At 41.4% G+C, this 19,738-nt stretch overlaps 1 protein-coding gene across 1 annotated transcript in view; it reads right to left on the reverse strand.

Moving 5' to 3' along the window:
- Positions 1-19,738, reverse strand: part of Palmd (palmdelphin) — a 50,691-nt gene that overhangs the window by 12,597 nt on the left and 18,356 nt on the right. The window contains exon 3 of the mRNA NM_023245.3: positions 17,053-17,177. Within this exon, the coding sequence (NP_075734.3) occupies positions 17,053-17,177 (125 nt within the window). The remainder of the gene's footprint in view (positions 1-17,052; positions 17,178-19,738) is intronic.

Here is a 19,738-nt window from a genome sequence, read left to right on the forward strand (position 1 = left end):
GGTTGCTCCTTGGATGGGAGACTTCACTGGAGAAAGCAGCATGGAGATTAGCTGTTAATAGTATGGATAAAGATGACCTGGTCTAAGATAGTGGCTTCTAGGAAAATGAGAAATGATGAAGTCATAAGAGTATTTAAAAGAGAGAACTTCCAGGATTTATTGGTAGATTATAGATTACAGGTGAGAGAGAAAGGGGGAAGGAGGAAGGGAGGCGGAGGGGAGAAGGGGGAGGGTGAGGGTGAGGGTGACGGGGAGGGGGAGGGGGAGGGGGAGGGGGAGAGGGAGAGGGAGAGGGAGAGGATGCTGCCATTGTTAGGACCCGAGTAACTGGAAACCCACAAATGTAACTGGTTGAACTGAAATTGGGAGATGAAGGCAGGAGGCTGGTGGACTGGGTTAAATCTCAGTCAGGTGCTATACAAAGGTTTTGGATGTAAAGGCAGTGCCCAGAGGAGTCTGGGTTTGAAGACATGAATTTGGAAGTAAGTATGTATAGCCATATGTGTGGGTTTCCTAAATCCCACATGCATATCAATTTCCTAGAAAATAAAAGAGATAGATAAAAATTCCAAGCTTGAGGATGGCACAGAGAGTAAAGGTTCAATCTTTATGGCCTATACGGTGGAAGGAAGAACTGTCTTCTGTAGGTTGTCCTCTAGCCTCCACAGGCACACCGCAGTACACATAGACTCCTTACCACTCTCTAACAAGTAAATAAACATGTATTTTTAAAAATACCAAGGTCTGGTCAATGTTAAATACCCATCAAGGCTTAACTAAGAAACAAAAGAAGTAGAGTGCACAGCAAACTCTCGTTTCTTCCTGTCTGCCTCTCTTTGATTTAGTTCTTAGTCTGCCTGGCCAGTGTCATCTTGGTGAATCATGACATGTTGGGTATCATTTCCCTCTGAAGAAAAGGCAGAGGATAAGGTAATGCTATATGAGTCACATGAATGCTTTTAGAATAATATGATAAAAATATGAGGCTGGAGACTTGCTGACCATCACAACATTTGCTAATGAATGTTTGTGAAGCTTCTCCAGGCTTAAGGTGGATGTCACATTACCAGGAGTCTTCAGTCTAATGATACATCACGATGTTTGTGAGAACTAAACAAAAAACAATGCTTGCCCTGTGTTCTCCTCTCCTTGGTTTCAAACAGGAGAGTAAGGAAACATCTTGGTGGTGATTGCTTAGAAGCTTCTCAGAGGAGGAACACACTGATGGAGACTGTCTCATATAGTTTCCACTGAGTGCAAACCTCAGTTCTTTCTTATTGCATCTTGATTTTTCCCTTATGTCTGTTATTTATGGATACCACGGAGAGAGAAATGTTAGAGGAGGTTCCGTTTTTTTTGTTTTTTTGTTTTTTTCTCTGGAAGCTTCCTAAAAGATTGGATGTCTGCTTAGTGGTGGGACTCTAAAGGAGAGTGACCAAGAATAAAGAGCTAGACATTTTCATAGTCGCTCCACTTGCTTAGGATTCTGCAGTAATTAAGAGTTCGGACTCTCTATGTAGCAGGGATGGCTAAGGGCAGGGTGGGAACACAGTCCGTTCCTGCCCCATCCCTTGAAATCTGGAGGTCAAAGATGTCTTGACTGATGTCACATTCCATGTGCCACACATCGACACAAGCTCTACTCTCATACACAGAGAAGTGTGTCCCTTGTTGTTTAGCTTAAGTCTTGTATGACCAGCTTTCCCACCTCAATCATTGTTGCATAGATTATGTATTAACTAAGCCTGTTTCCTCTTGGTGAAAGATACTTTCTTCCGTTGAAAACCTTCAAGAGTAGACACCTTGCTTTGTCTGGTGGGACTGAGACCTCTTATTTTAGACATCTGCCATATTGTTTGCTTTGCCATTAATCATTCACCTGAAAGACAATCTTCTCTTGAACCCCATCCTCTCTCTCTCCCTAAAAGCTAACAAGAGAAGGTCAATCATAGAAAGGCAGGTGGTCTGCTAATTGCTACTCTCAACGTCTTAGGTGTTTGGGGACCATTAAGATGTATGATAGAGTTACAACCAGAAGGCAAGACTCTCTTTTTTAACATGCCCGGTAGAGTGGTTCTCAAAGCTCTCTGGGATGTTTGTGAAGTCTGGAGATGCCTTTTGGTTGTCATGACTGGGTACTGGAATGCCACTAGAACCTACCAAGCAGAGGTTTGTGATGCTGTTAAATATCACACAATGCACAGGAACATTTATCTCATAAAATGATGCCTGGTGGAGTATGGCCATCTTCCTGTTACATGTCTTAGGAAAGATGTGCTTATCACATTGTTTTGAAGTTTTCATCATCGTCTCCTTTCTTTTTTTCCTTTCCAATATACATTTGTGTGCATCTGTCTGTCAACCTCTCCCCATTCAATGGCCATAAAGAGCATATTTATTTGTGTGTTAAAAGTTAAGTAATGTAGTGTTTACTTTAGGGTCTCAGGCCAAACATCTTCCAAATAAATATTTGGCAAAGAGGAAGAAATCAGCTATTATAAATGAGGAGTTGAGGGACTAGAAAAATGGCTCTACTGTTAAGAGCACATGCTGCTCTTACAGAGGGGGTTAGCTCCCCTCACCCTCACAGTGGTTCACAACCATCTGTAACTCTGCTTCCAGGGAATCCAATGACCTTATTTGACCTCTTTGAATACATGGCACCTACCTATACATGCAAACTAACACACACATACACATAAAATAATGAAAGTAAATCTAAAAAATTAGCTGAGATATTGAGAAGCTATATATATGTGCATATGTCCACAATTATATGCACATACATGTATATATAGCTATATATTACTATATCTATACATATTGGTGCATATGCATAATAGCCATAAGAGTTACTTTTGTTTTAAAGAAGAAAATCATATGGGGATGCTGCTGGGGCTAACTGCAACCTTCACCTGACTGCGTTTGAGTGGATGGCTTAGAATTTCCTTAAGTGCTGCTCTCTGGTCTTTAGAAAGTATAACCTTTCAGGATGGGAACTGAGCTCCTTGAATTGCTGATTCAGTTTGGTGAGAGGGAGGCCACCGAGGGGGTGGGAGGGTGTAGATCTCCTTTTTGGTGCCTCTGGACTATGAGGCAGGACCTAATGGATGAGTCAGTATCTCTCTTAACTTCTGAGAGATGGTGGTCAGTCATCATGTGCCAATTTAGATAAGTAGAGTACACGAAAAAGCATTCTCGATGCTATCCACTATTGCAATCTTTCTTCTCCTTGCCTGTTTGCTCATGGGAAAAGAGGGCTATTTCTAAGGGTTACGTACGTGAAGACAGGTGGCTTTCATTTTGTGCTCTGTGGTAATAACCTCCCTTAATGATTGGAAGATAATATCCTCAATCCAATTCCAACAAGAAAACTAAAAACTTTTTTCTTTTGTCTGAGAAAAAAAGACTGCACCTACATTCTGGATATGTCAAGAAGAGGTTATTTCAGGTGACAATTTTTCTACAGCCAAGGGTCCACTTATCTCTTTCAGGTTTTTTTTTTTTTGGCACTAACAAGAACTAACAGTTTGATGGAGTTCACCATTAGGATCCAAACAGACTGGAACTCATGAGGAAAAAATAACCACCAATTTAAAATAACCAGTCCAATTTAAAAGCTTATAGCCAAAAATTTTCAGTTCTGACACATTAGTGATTAAAAAAAAAGTTCAACAAGTGTTTTATATTGACCCAGTACTAACTATGGCTCTTAGGTACCTTATAGCCACCTAAGGGTAGCTTTCTAGTTCCATTGAGTATATGAGCAATCAGGGCACCCGAATAGGCAACTGATTCTGAGGCTCATAGGCTGGATAGAATCTGAAAGCAAATCTCTGCCTGCTCTTACTCAGTTACCCACTGTGGAAATAAGTCTCAAAATTGAAAATTGATTTCTGTGAACTCTGATGTAACATTCCTTTTGACTGGCAGTAAAACAAAGGGTTGTATTATTTTTCATGGTAACAAAGTGAAGAGTAGAATATGAAACTACCGGCACTAACTCATTCACTGGGATTTCACAGATGGCTCACCCCTTCTCAGAAGACTGAGGAAAAGAGTAACTTGTCCTTATTAAGGAGCTCCTCCATCTTAAGCCCTGTCCTCGAAAAATGCTGTTCTAGGAAGAAAAACCTAACAGTTCCCTAGCATCATTACCTTTACCGGAATATTTGTGATCAAGTCTTTTAGTAAAATTTGGCAGAAAAAAAAAATCCTAATTGAAGTTTTCCTTTTTAAAAGTCAAGGTCTTCCTATGTAGCAACGGCCTGGCCTGAACTTGCACATAGACCAAGCTGACCTTGAACTCTCAATAATCCTCTTGCGTTCATTTTTTAGTACTAGGATTATAGTTGTGCACCACCATGCCTGGTTTGAATTATGATAACCTTATTACCCCTGCTTTCAAATCTACCCTTCTATTCTTTTTAGTAATCCATTTCCACGAGTTTCATATGCCTCGATGGCTATCTGAAGGTAGACCAGATGTCCATTGTTTTGTGTATTTTGATGGTGTGCATGACTAATTCTTTTGCCCAGTAGGATATTAGCAAGTATCTATAGCTTTCAGATCATAGTCTTAAAATAGAGCAGCTTGCCTTCTGTTTATCTCTCCCAGCTAATCAGGAATAACATGGTGAATTTTGAGTGGTTTTGAGTATACGTTCAAGCATATACAAAGGAGCAAACGGGAAGGAGCAGAGTCTTTTTGGCCTCTCAGAGCACTGCTGTCCTCTCTTTTTGAATGTTTACCAGTTAAGATCTTTCTGTGTGAGATTTTAAATTTCATACTAAACAACATTTAGTATCAAGAAAACTAGTGTACTAACCATTGTATAGTTTCATGGATGAGAAATCAAGATGTGACAAATTTTGAGTTTCTGTCATTGAGTTGAAAAATTTCAGTAGTATTTTGCATTTTGGGTAATAAATTAGCAGAAAAAGAAAAATAAGGCTTTTCTACTAGTGATGGTTTATATGAACAGCTCATACATTTTTGCTTAGATACTTTTTACTTAGAAAAAATTAACAACATGACAATATTAAATGGCTAAAATTTCAGATGAATAAAGAACATTTTTAAATTTATTATTATTATTTTTGTTTTTGTTTTTTTTTTGAGACAGGGCTTTTTTCTGTGTAGCTCTGACTGTCCTGGAACTTGCTTTGTACAATAGCTTGGACTTGAACTCATAGAGATATACCTGCTTCTGTCTCCTGAGTGCTGGGATTAAAGCTGTGCTCCACTATCAGCTAATTTATTAATTCTTAAATCAAAACTTATGAGTGAATCCCCTTGGAAACCAGCGGATGTTATTGTTTATACACAACTGATAACCTTAGTCAGATGATTTCCACTGGGAGCATTGGTTACTAGCAATGGGTCAAAGGTTAAAGATATGTTGTGGGCTAGTGAGATGGCTCAGCAGGTAAGAGCACTGAGTGCTGTTCAATTCCCAGCAACCACATGGTGGCTCACAGCCACCCATAATGAGATCTGATGCTCTCTTCTTGTGGGTCTGAAGACAGCTACAGTGTATTTATGTATAATAATAAATAAATCTTTGGGCTGGAGTAAGCAGGGCTGACTGGAGTAAGCGGGGTCCTAAATTCAATTCCCAACAACCACATAAAGGCTCATAACCATCTATATAGCTACAGTGCTCATATATACCTAAAATAAATAAATAAACATTAAAAATATAAGATTGACACTATGATCAAGGCACACTGGTTGTTGCTGGTAATCCTAGCACCTAGGATGAAAAGCAGAAATATTATTATGAAATTAAGGCCAGTACGGGCTATATGAGACCTCCCCATCTCAAAAATAAGCAAACAAAAATATAATTGAGGGTATGTAAGCAAATCAAATAGGAGATTTTAAAAGTATTTTATTTTTAACATTTAAGCACTAATAATTTTCACCAAACATTTAGCATCTTTACTAAGAATGGATTTATTCGTTTTGCTCACCTGGCATAAAGGCATACACATTGTATAGACATGTAGGTAAAGCCATACATTGCTGAAGACTCACCTACCAGTGTAACAGTCACATGCTGTGGGTCAGGGAATAAAAGGGCACTCATAATGGCGAACATGCACTTTGCCTGGAGCTAGATTTGTTGTCTCTAATCATGAGCATTTGAGAATAGGGCAAGGAACACAATGCAGCTGTCAGATGAGTAGAACTTGTGAGGCAGCACAATGGTATGGAAACAAATGTCAGTCTCTGCTGAGGACTGGAAATGGCAGATGTTTAAGAGAGCTAAATAATTTATAACCATATGCAGACAGCTTGTGCAAGAGTGAGCCCGGTCTTCTAATAAAAATCTGTAAATAGTCACAACCGTTGGATGGGCTGGTGAGACTCTCATGTTTTGCCACTGCTGCTGTTCAGTTAGGGTAGAGTGAGTTCATAGAGAAAGCTACCAATCAGAGTAATGTTTTGTATTTTAAGAGTATCATTCATCAAAGAATATAAGAAACAAAATTGGTTTTTAAAGAATCATTCATACCATGTGCAAGTTATTAAAGAAATCATTTTCAAATTAATGCCAATAAACACACACTCGAGGCTGGTGTGGCAGAAGGGAATTGGTTAGGCTTCTCAAATGATCTGGCAGGACAGAAGTGGACTGTGTAGATTTTAATTAGGGCATGTGGATAATCCAGTAGCACTTGCCAATCACTTAACAAAAGCAGAATAATTGCAACAATAATTTGATTTGATTTCTGCATAGGTGTCCTGAGTTTCCCAAATGACTTTCAAGTACTGTTTCAGTTAGTACACTGTACATGATCTCAAGATCACCCAGCTATGATTTAGCTACTCTTCCCCCGACGGTTGTTAAAAATTAGGAGAAGGTCAGGCCTAATTGCTTTTAATCTCAGGACTAGGGAAACAAAGGTGGGTGGGTCTCTGAGATTTCAAGGCCAGCATAGTTTACATAGTAAATTCCAGCAACAGCTACATATTTTAGGAGGAGGAGGAAGAGGAAGAGGAGGAAGAAGAAGAGGACAGTTAGGGTAGGGTTGGGGGAGAAAAACAATTCTAGCAAACAAGCTATTTGAAACTATTCCATGAAATGGGAAAGGATATTCAGGTATCTACATAGCTGTTAATTTTCTTCATTTAGAAATGGCCACTGGCTTTGCACCTTGTAACCCTTAACATTTGTCACAGAGTAGCTTCTATATTTTCTATGTACTTCTGTTTTACTTTGTTTCTTAATTTTAATTGTTCTTACTTGATTTCATGTTGAGGATCTTTAATCTAGCAACATGGCTGCTCTGGCAATGGATCACATCCAAAGACCTTCTAGGTCTGTGTGATCTAGTTGGCATGACACACCTTTAATCTCCCTTGCTAGAATACATGCGCACCCTTAGTACACATCTTTAATCCCAAACAATAGAGTTGATTTGTAGAAGTAGCATGTTTGAAAGTAATGTCTAATTGAGGGGCAGAAAAATTAACAAATCAGAGAAAGAGTTGACAGAATGAGTCAGAGGTAGGATACACCCAACTCTCATGAGAACAGGCATGAGAGAGAGTCAATTTAAGAGCAGTGTAGGGAGAGACAGTTGGAAATTGGTTCAGTCAGTGCAGTTTGTGCAAAAAAGTTGAGTTCAGTTGTGTTTGTTCACAAGTTCCATTTAGTTTGTACATTTTGTGTAGTTCAGGCCAGGAGAGGCAGTTGAAGCCAGAGAATAAGAAGGATCCAGAAGATTAGAACAAATTGCCAGAGTTAGTTTGAGGCCAAGCAGAGAAGTTCAGTGAGAAGTAGAGAAGAGCAAGTTTGCATCAGTCAGCTTGGAGAGGAGTTTGAGCCAGAAGAGCTGAGTTGGATCAGCCAGTCAGAGTTCAGAAAGAACTAGTAAGGGTGAGTTTATTCAGCAGTAAGCCTCCAAGACGACAATTACATCTGGAGAATAAAAGTTACTTTTACAATTTCAAGAAGAGGGTTTATTATTTGAAAATCAACAAGTGTAACTTCCGATCCAAATATAACATTTGATAACCAACTCCGGGCTAGTTCACTGTGGGTGGTCCAAATGAACTCAGCAATACTTGGCAGACAAAGGATTTATGGAAAGGGGTGGGTGTGGTTTATACAAGTGGTGGGTATGGTTTGTCTTCAAATTGTTAAATATTCCTTAAAAATGGAAAAGCTGGGTCCCCATGGCAGCACAGCTCCTTCCTTTAATGCAATGTCTTGGCTTTTGAAGATTTTATTTTCTGTCACTAAGACTTAGAGAATAGATCCTTGAAGATAATTTACCTCCTGCTTTTTTTCTGTGTTTTCTTACTCCATCCAAGACAAAGATTTACACATTCTTGCAAAGGCTCTTAAATTTTTGTTTTAAGGCATGAAATGCCAATTGGTATGAGAAAATAAATGTAAAATGTAAAAATACTTAGAAAATGTAAAGGATCTAAAGAGAGACAAACACAAATGTGTGCATTTTCTGGGAGTTTTATTGCTCTAGAGTCGTTTTCAGATGAGTGGAAGGCAAATTCAGTGAAATGACTCAAGAAATGTGTAGCTCTACAGTCAGCCTTCTCAGGGCCTGGATGTTACCAAATTTATAACATTCTGTTCTGTCCTGCCTTAAGTGTAAAACTAGGTTGGGACTGCCTTTAGAGGATGGCTCAGAATAGTGCTTGGGGTACCAGTATCAATGGGTTGAAAAGGTATCATGGAAGGGCCCCTAGAAGTTGTTCTAATCCACCTGTCAACATACTCCGGTGGCAGGTATTTATTTAGGGCCAGTTATCATTCATTCTCTGTTTCTGATGGCATGAGATGTGACTGCTAGGCACGGGCAAGAGAGAAGGCATGGGGATGGGTTGAGAAAATAAAGGAGCAAGAACAGATGGAAAGAAAGCAAAGTGATGGTGACATGTAAAAACTTGCCACCGACAGCTCAGAGCCCTGCACACTGCCTACCATATGACTTCCCCTTGACCCAAAGATAATTGTGTGCTTATGACTTTTGGTTTTGAAAACTTAAGGTTTTTTTTTCCCAGTTCATTACTATTGAAGGTATTCACTATTTTATTTTTAAGTCTATCCATTCACCTATCTATCAATATGCCTACCAGCTATCACTCTTACTAGTCTGTTAATGTCTATGTATTCAGAGCCATTATTAGTACATAGAGGTGTGTGTGTGTGTGTGTGTGTGGTGGGGGTATATATGTACATTTGGTGGAATGAGCAGCCATTTTTCCTTTCTTTAATTCTCTCCTTAATTCATTCTCTCTCTCTCTCTCTCTCTCTCCCTCCCCTCCCCTCCCCTCCCTCCCTCCGTCCCTCCCTCCTTCCCCCTCTTTCTTTCTTTCTTTCTTTCTTTCTTTCTTTCTTTCTTTCTTTCTTTCTTTCTTTCTTTCTTTCTTTCTTTCCTTCCTTCCTTCCTTCCTTCCCTCCCTCCCTCCCTCCCTCCCTCTTTCTTTCTTTCTTTCTTTCTTTCTTTCTTTCTTTCTTTCTTTGAGGTTTGGGTTTTACTGAGTTTATTTGGTTAAGTTAGAACTAAGGATCCTGAATTAAAATTAATCACTCTATCTGGGACATTAAAAACAACAGCAGATGAACTATTACAAACCTGGTAAAGCAATTAGTAAACGCGGAGAGTGAAAAAACATGTTTAGAATGATCTTGACTCACGGAATTGCCTCAGAATAACTTCTTAAGTGTTCCTAGGCAACAGAACTTTAATTAAAGAGACAAGTGGTGGGTTTCTCCCCCTCTTTTTCTCTCTCTTCCCTCTTAGGTTGTCACAGAGAACAGCTTGCTATGTCCCTGCTATATGGTATTAGATACACCTATTTGGGTCAAAATAGGAAGGCAGAAACATTCAGAATGGGCTATTTCCACCCAAATCTCTTGCTTATTCAACGAGGCACTAGTTCCATGAAGGTGCACGTATCCTGTGTTAGGTACATAAGATCATTAAGCAACAGAGAAAGAGTGAACTTTATATTTTGACACCAATAGTTTGGGTTTCCTTTTGTCATTGAATCTTGCCTCCCCTCTTCTGAGCTAACCAAGCAGTATCCTGTTATACGATAGTGAGCAGAATGCACTGTCTCATATTCTCCCTGTGTGAAGGGCTTTTTTGAGTTCTGTGGGACGTGGCTTCAGCTGTTGTCACAGCCCACGTCTTGGCTTTTCTTATGATGTAGAGTCGCACAGAAATACAAGACTTCACATGTACCTTTGCCGAAACTCCCACCTACGAAGAGAACAACTTCTAACTATTTGGGCACCAACGAAAGCTTATTAACAGAAGGCAAAAGGTCAGAAGAGTCCTTGGGAATGTGAGAAAAAAAGCTTTGAGAACATTTAATCATAAGTAGCTTAGCTTATCCTTCTCGAAGGGAATGTGGGGTGTTTGCCTCATTCTCCTTGGCAGTTAACCTTTTACATTTTATACTTCTGACATTTCTGTCAGGCACTCTGCATGCGCCAATTAAAGTCAGAGGTCTTTGGACACGATTCAAGAAGTAAAGAGTGTCTGGAGAGGTGCTTGATTGAAGGCAATTCTGTCATGGAGAACTAGAGGGCAGGTGCAGGAAAGGAACCAGAAAGGTAATGAAAACTTGCTGGGAAAACAACTCCTTTGCAGACTCTTGTTTGTGTGTGTGTGTGTGTGTAGCCCTGGATTTCCTCTTAAGTGTGGGGTGCAGGACAGCAGTTGAAGTGTTAGAGTAGGGTGTCTATACCAGGTTGTATGTCTGTGCACATGGCTTTCTGAACTAAGAGGTCAGAGAATCCATGTCAACAATCATGACGCAATACATTCACAGGTCACACAATGATCAGGGATCCTTTAAGAGGCAAACTGAAACTCTGAGCAGAGTATGTTAGAGGACATGGTAAGTAGCCTTCTCCTGGGAGCATTGCCTCTTCAGTTATTAATCAGGGAACCAGGAAAATACTTTCTCAGTAATATGTTCTTAGGCTAGGATTGTGATTCAGGGACAGAAACCATGGAAACCCACTTAGTTTGTGCAATGTTCCCCACCCCCCTTTGGAAGAAAGTTCACAAGGATTAGTAAAAGGCATGGCTCCACTTCAAGGTTGTGTGAGTTAGGGAACCCTTGAGCTTTTCAGATATGTCAAATGCTCAGGTAAGTGTCTGTATAATGGGATGTCTTTAAAGGTGACACTGTGGCTTGAAATGGAAATAAAAAATATGCTAAGTCAGAGTTTTCAGGACTTAACTTTTGTAAAATATTTCTGCAGACACAGTTCTGTTTGATGATTAGAAATTTGAATTCAGATCAAAACTTAAGCTGTTAACTTTGTAGGCATTCGGTGGGGATGAGTTGACCCTTATCAATGCTAATTGATCTACTTGTTAATTACCTCACAGGTGGCTGTGAGATTTAATGACTTATATCTGTTTACTATAGTGCTTGGTGCATAGTAAATGTCCTAGGAAAATAAGTTCTATTAGCACTTTAGCCTTTAAGGTATAAGGAATATTTATCAGTTACTTCCAAATGGGAAGAATCCTAGTTTGGTGGTACTTTCTTATACAAAGAAAAAAAAAATTTGTACTCAAAGAAGTGAGAGAATGTAGACATAAGCCCAACTAGATAAAATGCTAGGCAATATTTTAATTGTCCTGAAATTTTTTTAATTAAAAGAATATTTTTGAGTTTGGGTCTTATGCTGGTCTCCAAAACTGAGATTGGCTTTAAACTGTACTCCTCCACCAAGTGCTGGGATTATAGGTGTGCAGCACTGTGCTCAGTCTTATGTAGACCTTTTAAAAAAATTGTTATATATTGTCTCTCTCTGTCTCTCTGTCTCTCTCTGTATGTGTGTACACACACACTTGGGTGTGCATATGCATGAATATTTACGAATGCCAGAGGTTAGGTTGATGTTAGGATGTCTTACCTAGATGTTCCTTTATTTATTTATTTATTTATTTTTTTTGAAACATGGTCTCTGAAACCGGAGTTGCTAATTTGCTAGACTCGATGGCCAACAAAGGGTCCCTTCTCCATTCTCCATCCGTCAGTGTCAGCCCCTGTTGCTAGGGTTACAGGTATCGTTTGCCATGCCTGGCTTATTACGTGGATTCTGGGAATCTTCAATCGAGTCATCATACATCTGTGATGGATGGCTAGTCTTGGCTGTCAACTTGACACACTTGGGAAGGGGGATGTTCAGTTGAGGAATTTCCTCTGTCAGACTGATTTGTGGGGAATTTTATTTACTGGTAATTGAGGGAAAGTGTCCTTGAGCTGTGTAAGAAAGGTAGCTGAGCCAACTAGGGCCAACAGGCTAGTAGTAAGCCACATTCCTCCATAGACTCTGGGTCGGTTCCTGCCTCTATTCTCTGGGTTCTCTTCCCTGCATCTCCCCAATAATAGACTATAACTTCTAAACCAAATAAATCCTTTTCTACCTCAGGTTACTTTTGGTCATGGAGTTAAACTAGAAAACCTGCACAGAGATGGCATTAGCCCCCTCTCGAGTCCTTTGATCTATACTTTCAATGAAGGATGATATATATCTCACCTGCTCTGTGTAAGGGAAATCAGTGTATTCCCAAGAGTCCTGTGGTGGCTCCAATTGCTCCAACTTACAAGCAAGGAAACTGAAGCTGAGAGAGTTGGAAGAAGCCCAGCTAAGCTCACATTCTGTGGGTGGTAGAGGCGATTTGGAAGCTGAAGGCAAGCTGTCACTATGAACATAGAAGGAATGAACACCCCACAGGCAGGGTCTGGCCCTGCTGTGAACTCTGAGGCAATGGCATCATTTCTATTTTGATGTCCCCATTTCATTCTTATCCTTTGGCTGAGGGGCCTGGCAGAGCAGCAGATGTCACTCCCCAGCCGGCACCTATGTGAGAAATCCCAGGCAGCACTTGGATTCTGTCTCAGCTGGGGAAAGAGGCATGGCTGCTTCGTGCGATTGCCTCAGTTGGTTGTGGAGGGATAGATAGCATGGGCCTCCTGATTTCATTGGTCAAAAGGGCTTCTTAAGCACTGTGGCAGTTACTTGGGTGGAAGACCGAACTGAAAACCATGCACCCGATTGCTCAGGAGCTTCGGAGAGAGCTGGAAAATAAAAACCCTCTTCACTGACCAGGTAAAGCTGCCTGGTAACTGGATTTTATAACAGAGGGCATTTGTGGGCCCACTGCAGCGCAGACAAGGCGCAGATATTGTTCACATTCATATTTTGTTTCACAACAGCCTGTTCTTGAACATTACAAAACCCAGATAAACATGCCTCTAAAGGCCGACAAAGATGAGGACTCTTTACTAATTCCTTGCTAATACATCTCTTTAGGGTAGTCCCTTGAAAAGGCCGTTTGTTGACTCTTCTTGATCCTAGCCCACATCAGCCGCACCATTGCTTCCAAACACTTGTACTGAAAGTTCTCCTTTTCTTTTCTAGCTGCAGAACTCTGGCCTTAGAGCTGTACCTCATGGGCCCCGTGGCTGGGCATAAGGTCCCTTACTTTCTTTGAGTCCATTTCCTCACCTGACATGGAGTCGTTAAATGTTTTCTTTTTAAGACTCCTGCAATTGTTAAGATAACCCACGTTTAGGCAAATACTTCATAAACTGTACAAAGCCCCTTTCAAAGAACTACTACTACTACTGCTATTATTATTACTATTATTATTATTTATATCTGTGGACTAAACTCACCTGGGGCTCATTAAGGAGTCCTGATGGCTTAACAGTATTGTGAAAGTTCAAAATTAAGTTCTAGCGAGGTGCTGGACAGTGGGCACATGAGAGGCAACTTGATAAAGAGAATAGAAGAGAGTTGGGCAGGTTTGGGAGAAAGAACAAAGGGACAGAGCATGGGTGAAGACTTCCTAGGAGAGAGATAATACCTTTCTGTAAGCGCTGAGTCCCCAAAGGTTGCTGTGTGACATTTTGGAGTCACTGAGAGTACTAGACGAGGGAATACCTGTCTGCTTTCTCTCAGATCTCGGCAAAAAATGATGGAGGTCTTTCTTTAAAGGTTATTAAGACCAAATGGGGACAATATATCCTCTATACCTCATTAAACGTCTCCTCCCTCTTTAAAATTCTTGCTCAGACAGGGGCCCTGTCTAGACAGCCACTATCAGTCCAACTAGAAGCTATGTGCTTCTTGGAGCACTCAGGCGAGGCTGAAAGGCAATCAGAGAATCCTAGTAAATACTCTGGGATTAGGCAGAATTGCTGCCTCGACATGTCTGTCCCTGGAGGCTGACTGTACATAGCCACTTCACCTATCATCAGGACAAGGGGACTTGTAGGTGTTCAGTACGTGGGAAAGCTGGAAAGGGGGGGGTTCTGAAATGAAGTAAGGAGGTGTCAGTATCGCTTGGAAGGTTTACAGGGATTAGCCTGGGGGGTCGTTAGAGATAAGGGTTCTTCCTGTGTTGGGGAATGGAGAACGAAATCATGAGCTTAAGCGGCATGGACTCTGGGTACAAAGCTTGAGCAGGGGTGTTTGACTGTGGACACAGTTGGTCCTTGCCATTTCTTGGTTTTTAAGGAAATGTTTATTATCTACTGTTTAGAAGCACACTGAAAAACCAACTAGTGCAGAGGGTAATGAAGCTTAAAAAAATCTCAATTACATTATCTTCTAGGAGTTATTCATTTAAAACCATCTAAATGAGGTAGCAGAGCTAACAAGCTAACCTATAACCTATGAGATACGAGATGCATGTAAATGAGCATGTGCAGTGAAAGCCATCAGAAAAAAAAAGGCTCCCCCGACCCCCGAATAGTTCATTTAAGGATTAATAAGATCTGATGAACATGGAGAGAGGGTGGTCATACCAGTCCCGCTGAAGACTCAGACACCACACCCCTTGACCAGGCCTATCCCACAGGTTTCTCCTTAGTGAGGTCCTGGAAGTTCCCTGTATTTCAAAGAGATGTGGACTTCAAATTACTGTCATGATTAAGTCACAAGAAATTCCATCTTTTGGGGATCAAGGAGAGAGCTTAGCGGACGAAATGCTTGTTGTACAAGCATGAAGACCTGAGTTCAGGTCCCTGGCCTCTATTTAAAAGCTGAGCAGGATGGTCCACACTTGTGATTCAAGCAGCTTGCTGGCCAGAGTGTGGCTGATGCTGAGAGATCCAAGTTCTGTGAGACATCCTGTCTTGGGAAAAATAGGGGTGGACCAAGTATCTTCTGATTGGATTTGTGGCCTGTTCCACAGGGGAACCTTATGCCTGGCACTGAAAATCTGGCCAAGAACCCATGGTTGGGCAGTTCACAGGCCTCAGGGTTGAATCAACTAATAAAATTCTGCTAAAATTGCTACTGTATCAAATTTCCTTCAGAATATTTGTCTCTCTACCTATAGCCCAGCACAGAGCTCAGATTATATCAGAAAAAAATTTCTGTGTAGGATGAGTAGTGATTAATGCAGACACCCAGAACTGTTCAAAGTGCAGAGAATAAGTGTCCATGGAAGACTAGACCACAAATAGCACATCTGTATCACATCTCCTTCCTAAGGCCCAGGGACAATCAAGGAAGAGGGTGTGCTGGATCATCTTACATCAACTTGACACAAGTTAAAGTCATCTGAGAGGAGGGAACCTCAGTTAAAAACTATAGGCTGTAGACAAGCCTATAGGGCATTTTCTTAATTAATGGTTGATGGGGGAGGGCTCTTCCCATTTTGGGTGGCGCCATCTCAGGCTAGTTGTCCTAGGTTGTATAAGAAAGCAGGCTGAACAAGCCATGGGGGAAGCAGCACCCTTCCATGGTTTCTCCATCAGCTTCTGCCTCCAGGTTTCTACCCTGGTTGAGGTCCTGTCCTGACTTCCTGTGATGATGAGTAATGTTTTGGCAGTGTAACCTTTTCCTCCCCAAGTTGCTTTGGTTGTGGTGTTTTATCACAGCAATCGAAACACTGACCAAGTCAGAGGGGATGGAAGGATTTCAGAGCCAGATGTGTGGGAAGATTGGTGTTAAACAGTGTCTTCTGGACACGACAGGATCCTGAGCGCACAGCAGCTGTGATTGCCTGTGGGGAACTGAGGAAGCCCAGAGAGAATATAGAAAGGGAAGATGGAGACCTGAGTGCTTGGGTCCTATTGACATAGATACAGTCATGTTAAGGACTGATGTCTCAGACCTATGGAAAACTGGTAAAACCTTGATCATACTGGTCAGGCTTGGAATGGAAGAGCTTTCCTCTGTGTTGGTGTTCCCAAATGATTAATCAGTGTGTGCAAAAAACCAGCACCCGCAGCTTCTTCTTCCTGAGACCGCTTGACTACCGATGCCTCCTACCCAGACTAGCTAATTCCTCCCTCTCTGCATCCGTAGTGGACATGCTGAGGTTCCAGGCTGATGCGCAGTTAGTGCAGCCCCTTCAGAACACACAGGACCCACCCGACTGCAGCCATTCTGTGCATGTGTCTGTCCTTTCTCTATTCCCTTACCACTCCAGGTCAGGTTCCAAGGACCAAGACATGTTGGACACAGCAACTGATTCACAAGACCTACCCAACATCAAGATTGTCAACATTCTAGTACAGACTAGAAAAGAGTCCATGAGCCCACTCTCCTGACTGGGAGCTGTGGGCGATGGATGGTTTCTGTGAGAGGGAGAGCCAGGTATCTATAAAGGTGTAGCTTCTGGCAGGCTGATCACACTTCAGTGGAGGTCCCCACACCCAGAATCCAACACATTAGAGCCTATGACTTATTAAACAACAATGACAAGAACAACAAGAACAAGAACAAGAACAACAAGAAGACATGAAGTTCTTGGGGTAGGGTGGAAAGGGGTTTATATAGAAGGTCTTGGGGAGATTGTGAAAAGATTGTATGGAGTTCTCAAGAATTAATAAAAATATTAAAAATCTGGGAGAAGCAACTGAGGAAGACATGCCAGCATTCATATCTGGCTTCTACATGTGTGAGTATACCTGAGAGAGCATGCGTGTGCACACACACACACACACACACACACACACACACACACACCCCAGCTCCCTTTTAGGGAAGGAGCTCGGTTTGAGAAGTACCCCAGTGAGGGCCGTACCTGAGGATGCTTTGCTCTAGAACCTGGGTCTGGTGCTGGTCTTGCTGATTTTGCTTCTTCATCTCTTCGTGTTCTTTTCCACTGCCGATTCCATCCAGGAGCCATTTCTCCCTCAGGGCTTTTTTCTGATGTCAGGGAATATAAACGTATGTTCTTATATTTGCCAGCAATTCCCAAGATCTCCTATTGCTTTCAAGTCTTATGCATGGCGACAGCGGGCATATCAACAGAGATTAGTTTTTCCCACTGACTTGGCTCAATAAATCTGGCATTTTCCCTTCCTTGTAAACTTGTTGACCCCTTTCTTCTTTAAAAAGAAACCAAATCAATATTTTAATAATTACAAATAACTATTATGATCATGTAAAAATCTGTCAAAATAAGGTGGTCTGAAGATTATAGATAGATGCAGCACAGACCACAGGTCAGAGACCACCAGATGAAGCAAGAGTCACATACATCATTGTGTTTTATTGACCCTTTCAGACTTTTCAGTCATGTCATCTAAGTAACACACACCACAGGAGCAGTTTTTGTTATCCTGTCCTGAGGCCAGAGAGCCTTTCCCAGTTAATCTAGACCTTTATAAAACTGGTCTCTCTCCAGACCCTGGGGATAACAGTAACATAGGCTTGTATTCACCTTGTATTTCTTCAACAAGAAAAGTGTCACAGATTAGCATTACCTGGATTTTAATTTATTTTTATTGATGGGATTTGAGGCTGGCTAACGTGTAATACAGAAGATATTCACTTTCTTATAGCTGTCAAGATGTTAAAAATAATCTCATGTCACCTTCAAATTTTGTGAATGTAATGTGGACAAAGTAAAGTTAAAAAAAAAATCCCATTATCCTGACCCCATAAATTTGGTGTTTTCTTTCTATGAAACTTTTACATTCTTTTTTTGAAGCTAGTTTCTAGACATCTAAATTTCGTGTGTGCGTGTGCATGATCTATAGTGTGTACAAGTTTCTGTGTGTGTTTACCTGTGCATGTGAGTACACATGCATGTATGTGCTGGTAGATGTGGAGGTCAGAGGTCACTGCTAGTGTCTTCCTCTCTCACTCTCCACTTTGGCACTTTTAAAATCACGTTTTACTCATTTATTTTGTGTTATGGGGGTTGTGCAGATGCCCCGAGTTCCAACGTGGAGGTCAGAAGACAACTTGCATTTTCTCCCTCAACTCTATGGGTCCCAAGATGGAATGTAGGTCACCAGGCTTGGCTGTAGGCAGCTTTACCCAGTAAGTCCTCTTGCTGGCTCTCTATTTTTGAGACAGGATTTGTCTCACTGATTTGGCCAGGCTGGTTGACAGCAAGCCCCTGTCTTAACTTTTACAGGACTAGAATTACAGGTGTCCACTGATATGCTTGGATTTTTATATATGTGCTGGGGAATCTCAACTTAGGTCCCTGTGCTTCTACGGCAAGCACTTAACCAAGTGAGTCATCTTCTCTGCCCTTTAAATCTTATTTACATGCAAAGCCATTCTTATGCATCAGTAAGTTCTAGCCGTTATGAATGACCCTACCGCTCACTTGCCTGTTGATCTAAGAAACACTTCTATGGCACAGTATGATGACACTAAGCTGGATGAGACAGACAGTAATCTTGTGACACCACTGGGTTAACTACTCCATGACCATGAAGCTCAGAATCAAGAGCTGTATGGGCTGGCTGCTGATGTAGCACACTGGTAGGCTGCTTGCCTAGTGTGTATGATGGTCTTGGTGATGTGTTTATAAAAAGATAAAGAGAGAGGGGATATGCTTGGTGGATGTGTAGTGAGGTGTGGGGGAAGGGGGTGCCTCGGCGGGCCCATGCTGAGGCATTCCCTTCCCCCTGAGGGACTAGCCACACGATGGTATGGTATGGTGTGGTATGGTATGGTATGGTATGGTATGGTATGGTATGGTAATGATATAGAATAGAGTTTAGAGTTTATTTAGGGCATGGGGAGGGAAGTCAAAGGGGAAGGAGGAGGAGGAGATGGAGAAGTAGAAGGAGAGGAAGGAGAAGGAGGAGGAGGAGGAGGAGGAGGAAAAGGAGGAGAAGGAGGAGAAGGAGAAGGAGAAGGAGAAGGAGAAGGAGAAGGAGAAGGAGAAGGAGAAGGAGAAGGAGAAGGAGAAGGAGAAGGAGAAGGAGAAGGAGAAGGAGAAGGAGAAGAAGAACATGTGGAGAGAAACGGGGAGGTAAGAGCAAGAGAACAAGAGAGAGAGAGGAGCGGGTAAGCAGCCCTTTTTATAGTGAGTCAGGCACACCTGGCTGTTGCCAGGTAATTGTGAGGCAGAGCTTAGATAAAATGCTAACACTGCGTCACCATCACCACTAAGGCAGATAATGGAACCAAAATCTCTAAATGAAACCACAAGAGATACAGTGACATACAAGCCATATTTGTCAGGTTTTACAGAAAAGTCTCCTGAAGTGTTAGTACATTGCACTCAGCAATTACAGTGGACTTGGAATAAATTGGTTTTTCTTACTCTTAGTTGAATGGACTTATAGAAAAGAAAAAAATTATATATAGGCTGTAATTTGTTTTTACTGATGAATGCTGTTATAGGCAAGGAGGTTTGCAGCACACATATCTCAGAGTTATTTGATTGGGATATTAATAAATGTACATGAAAATTTGCATGTGCAAAATGCAAATGGTTCAGGCATCAGCAGTGAATAATC

Source organism: Mus musculus, chromosome 3 (assembly GCF_000001635.26).
Source record: "Mus musculus strain C57BL/6J chromosome 3, GRCm38.p6 C57BL/6J".
NCBI classification, from domain to species: domain Eukaryota; kingdom Metazoa; phylum Chordata; class Mammalia; order Rodentia; family Muridae; genus Mus; species Mus musculus.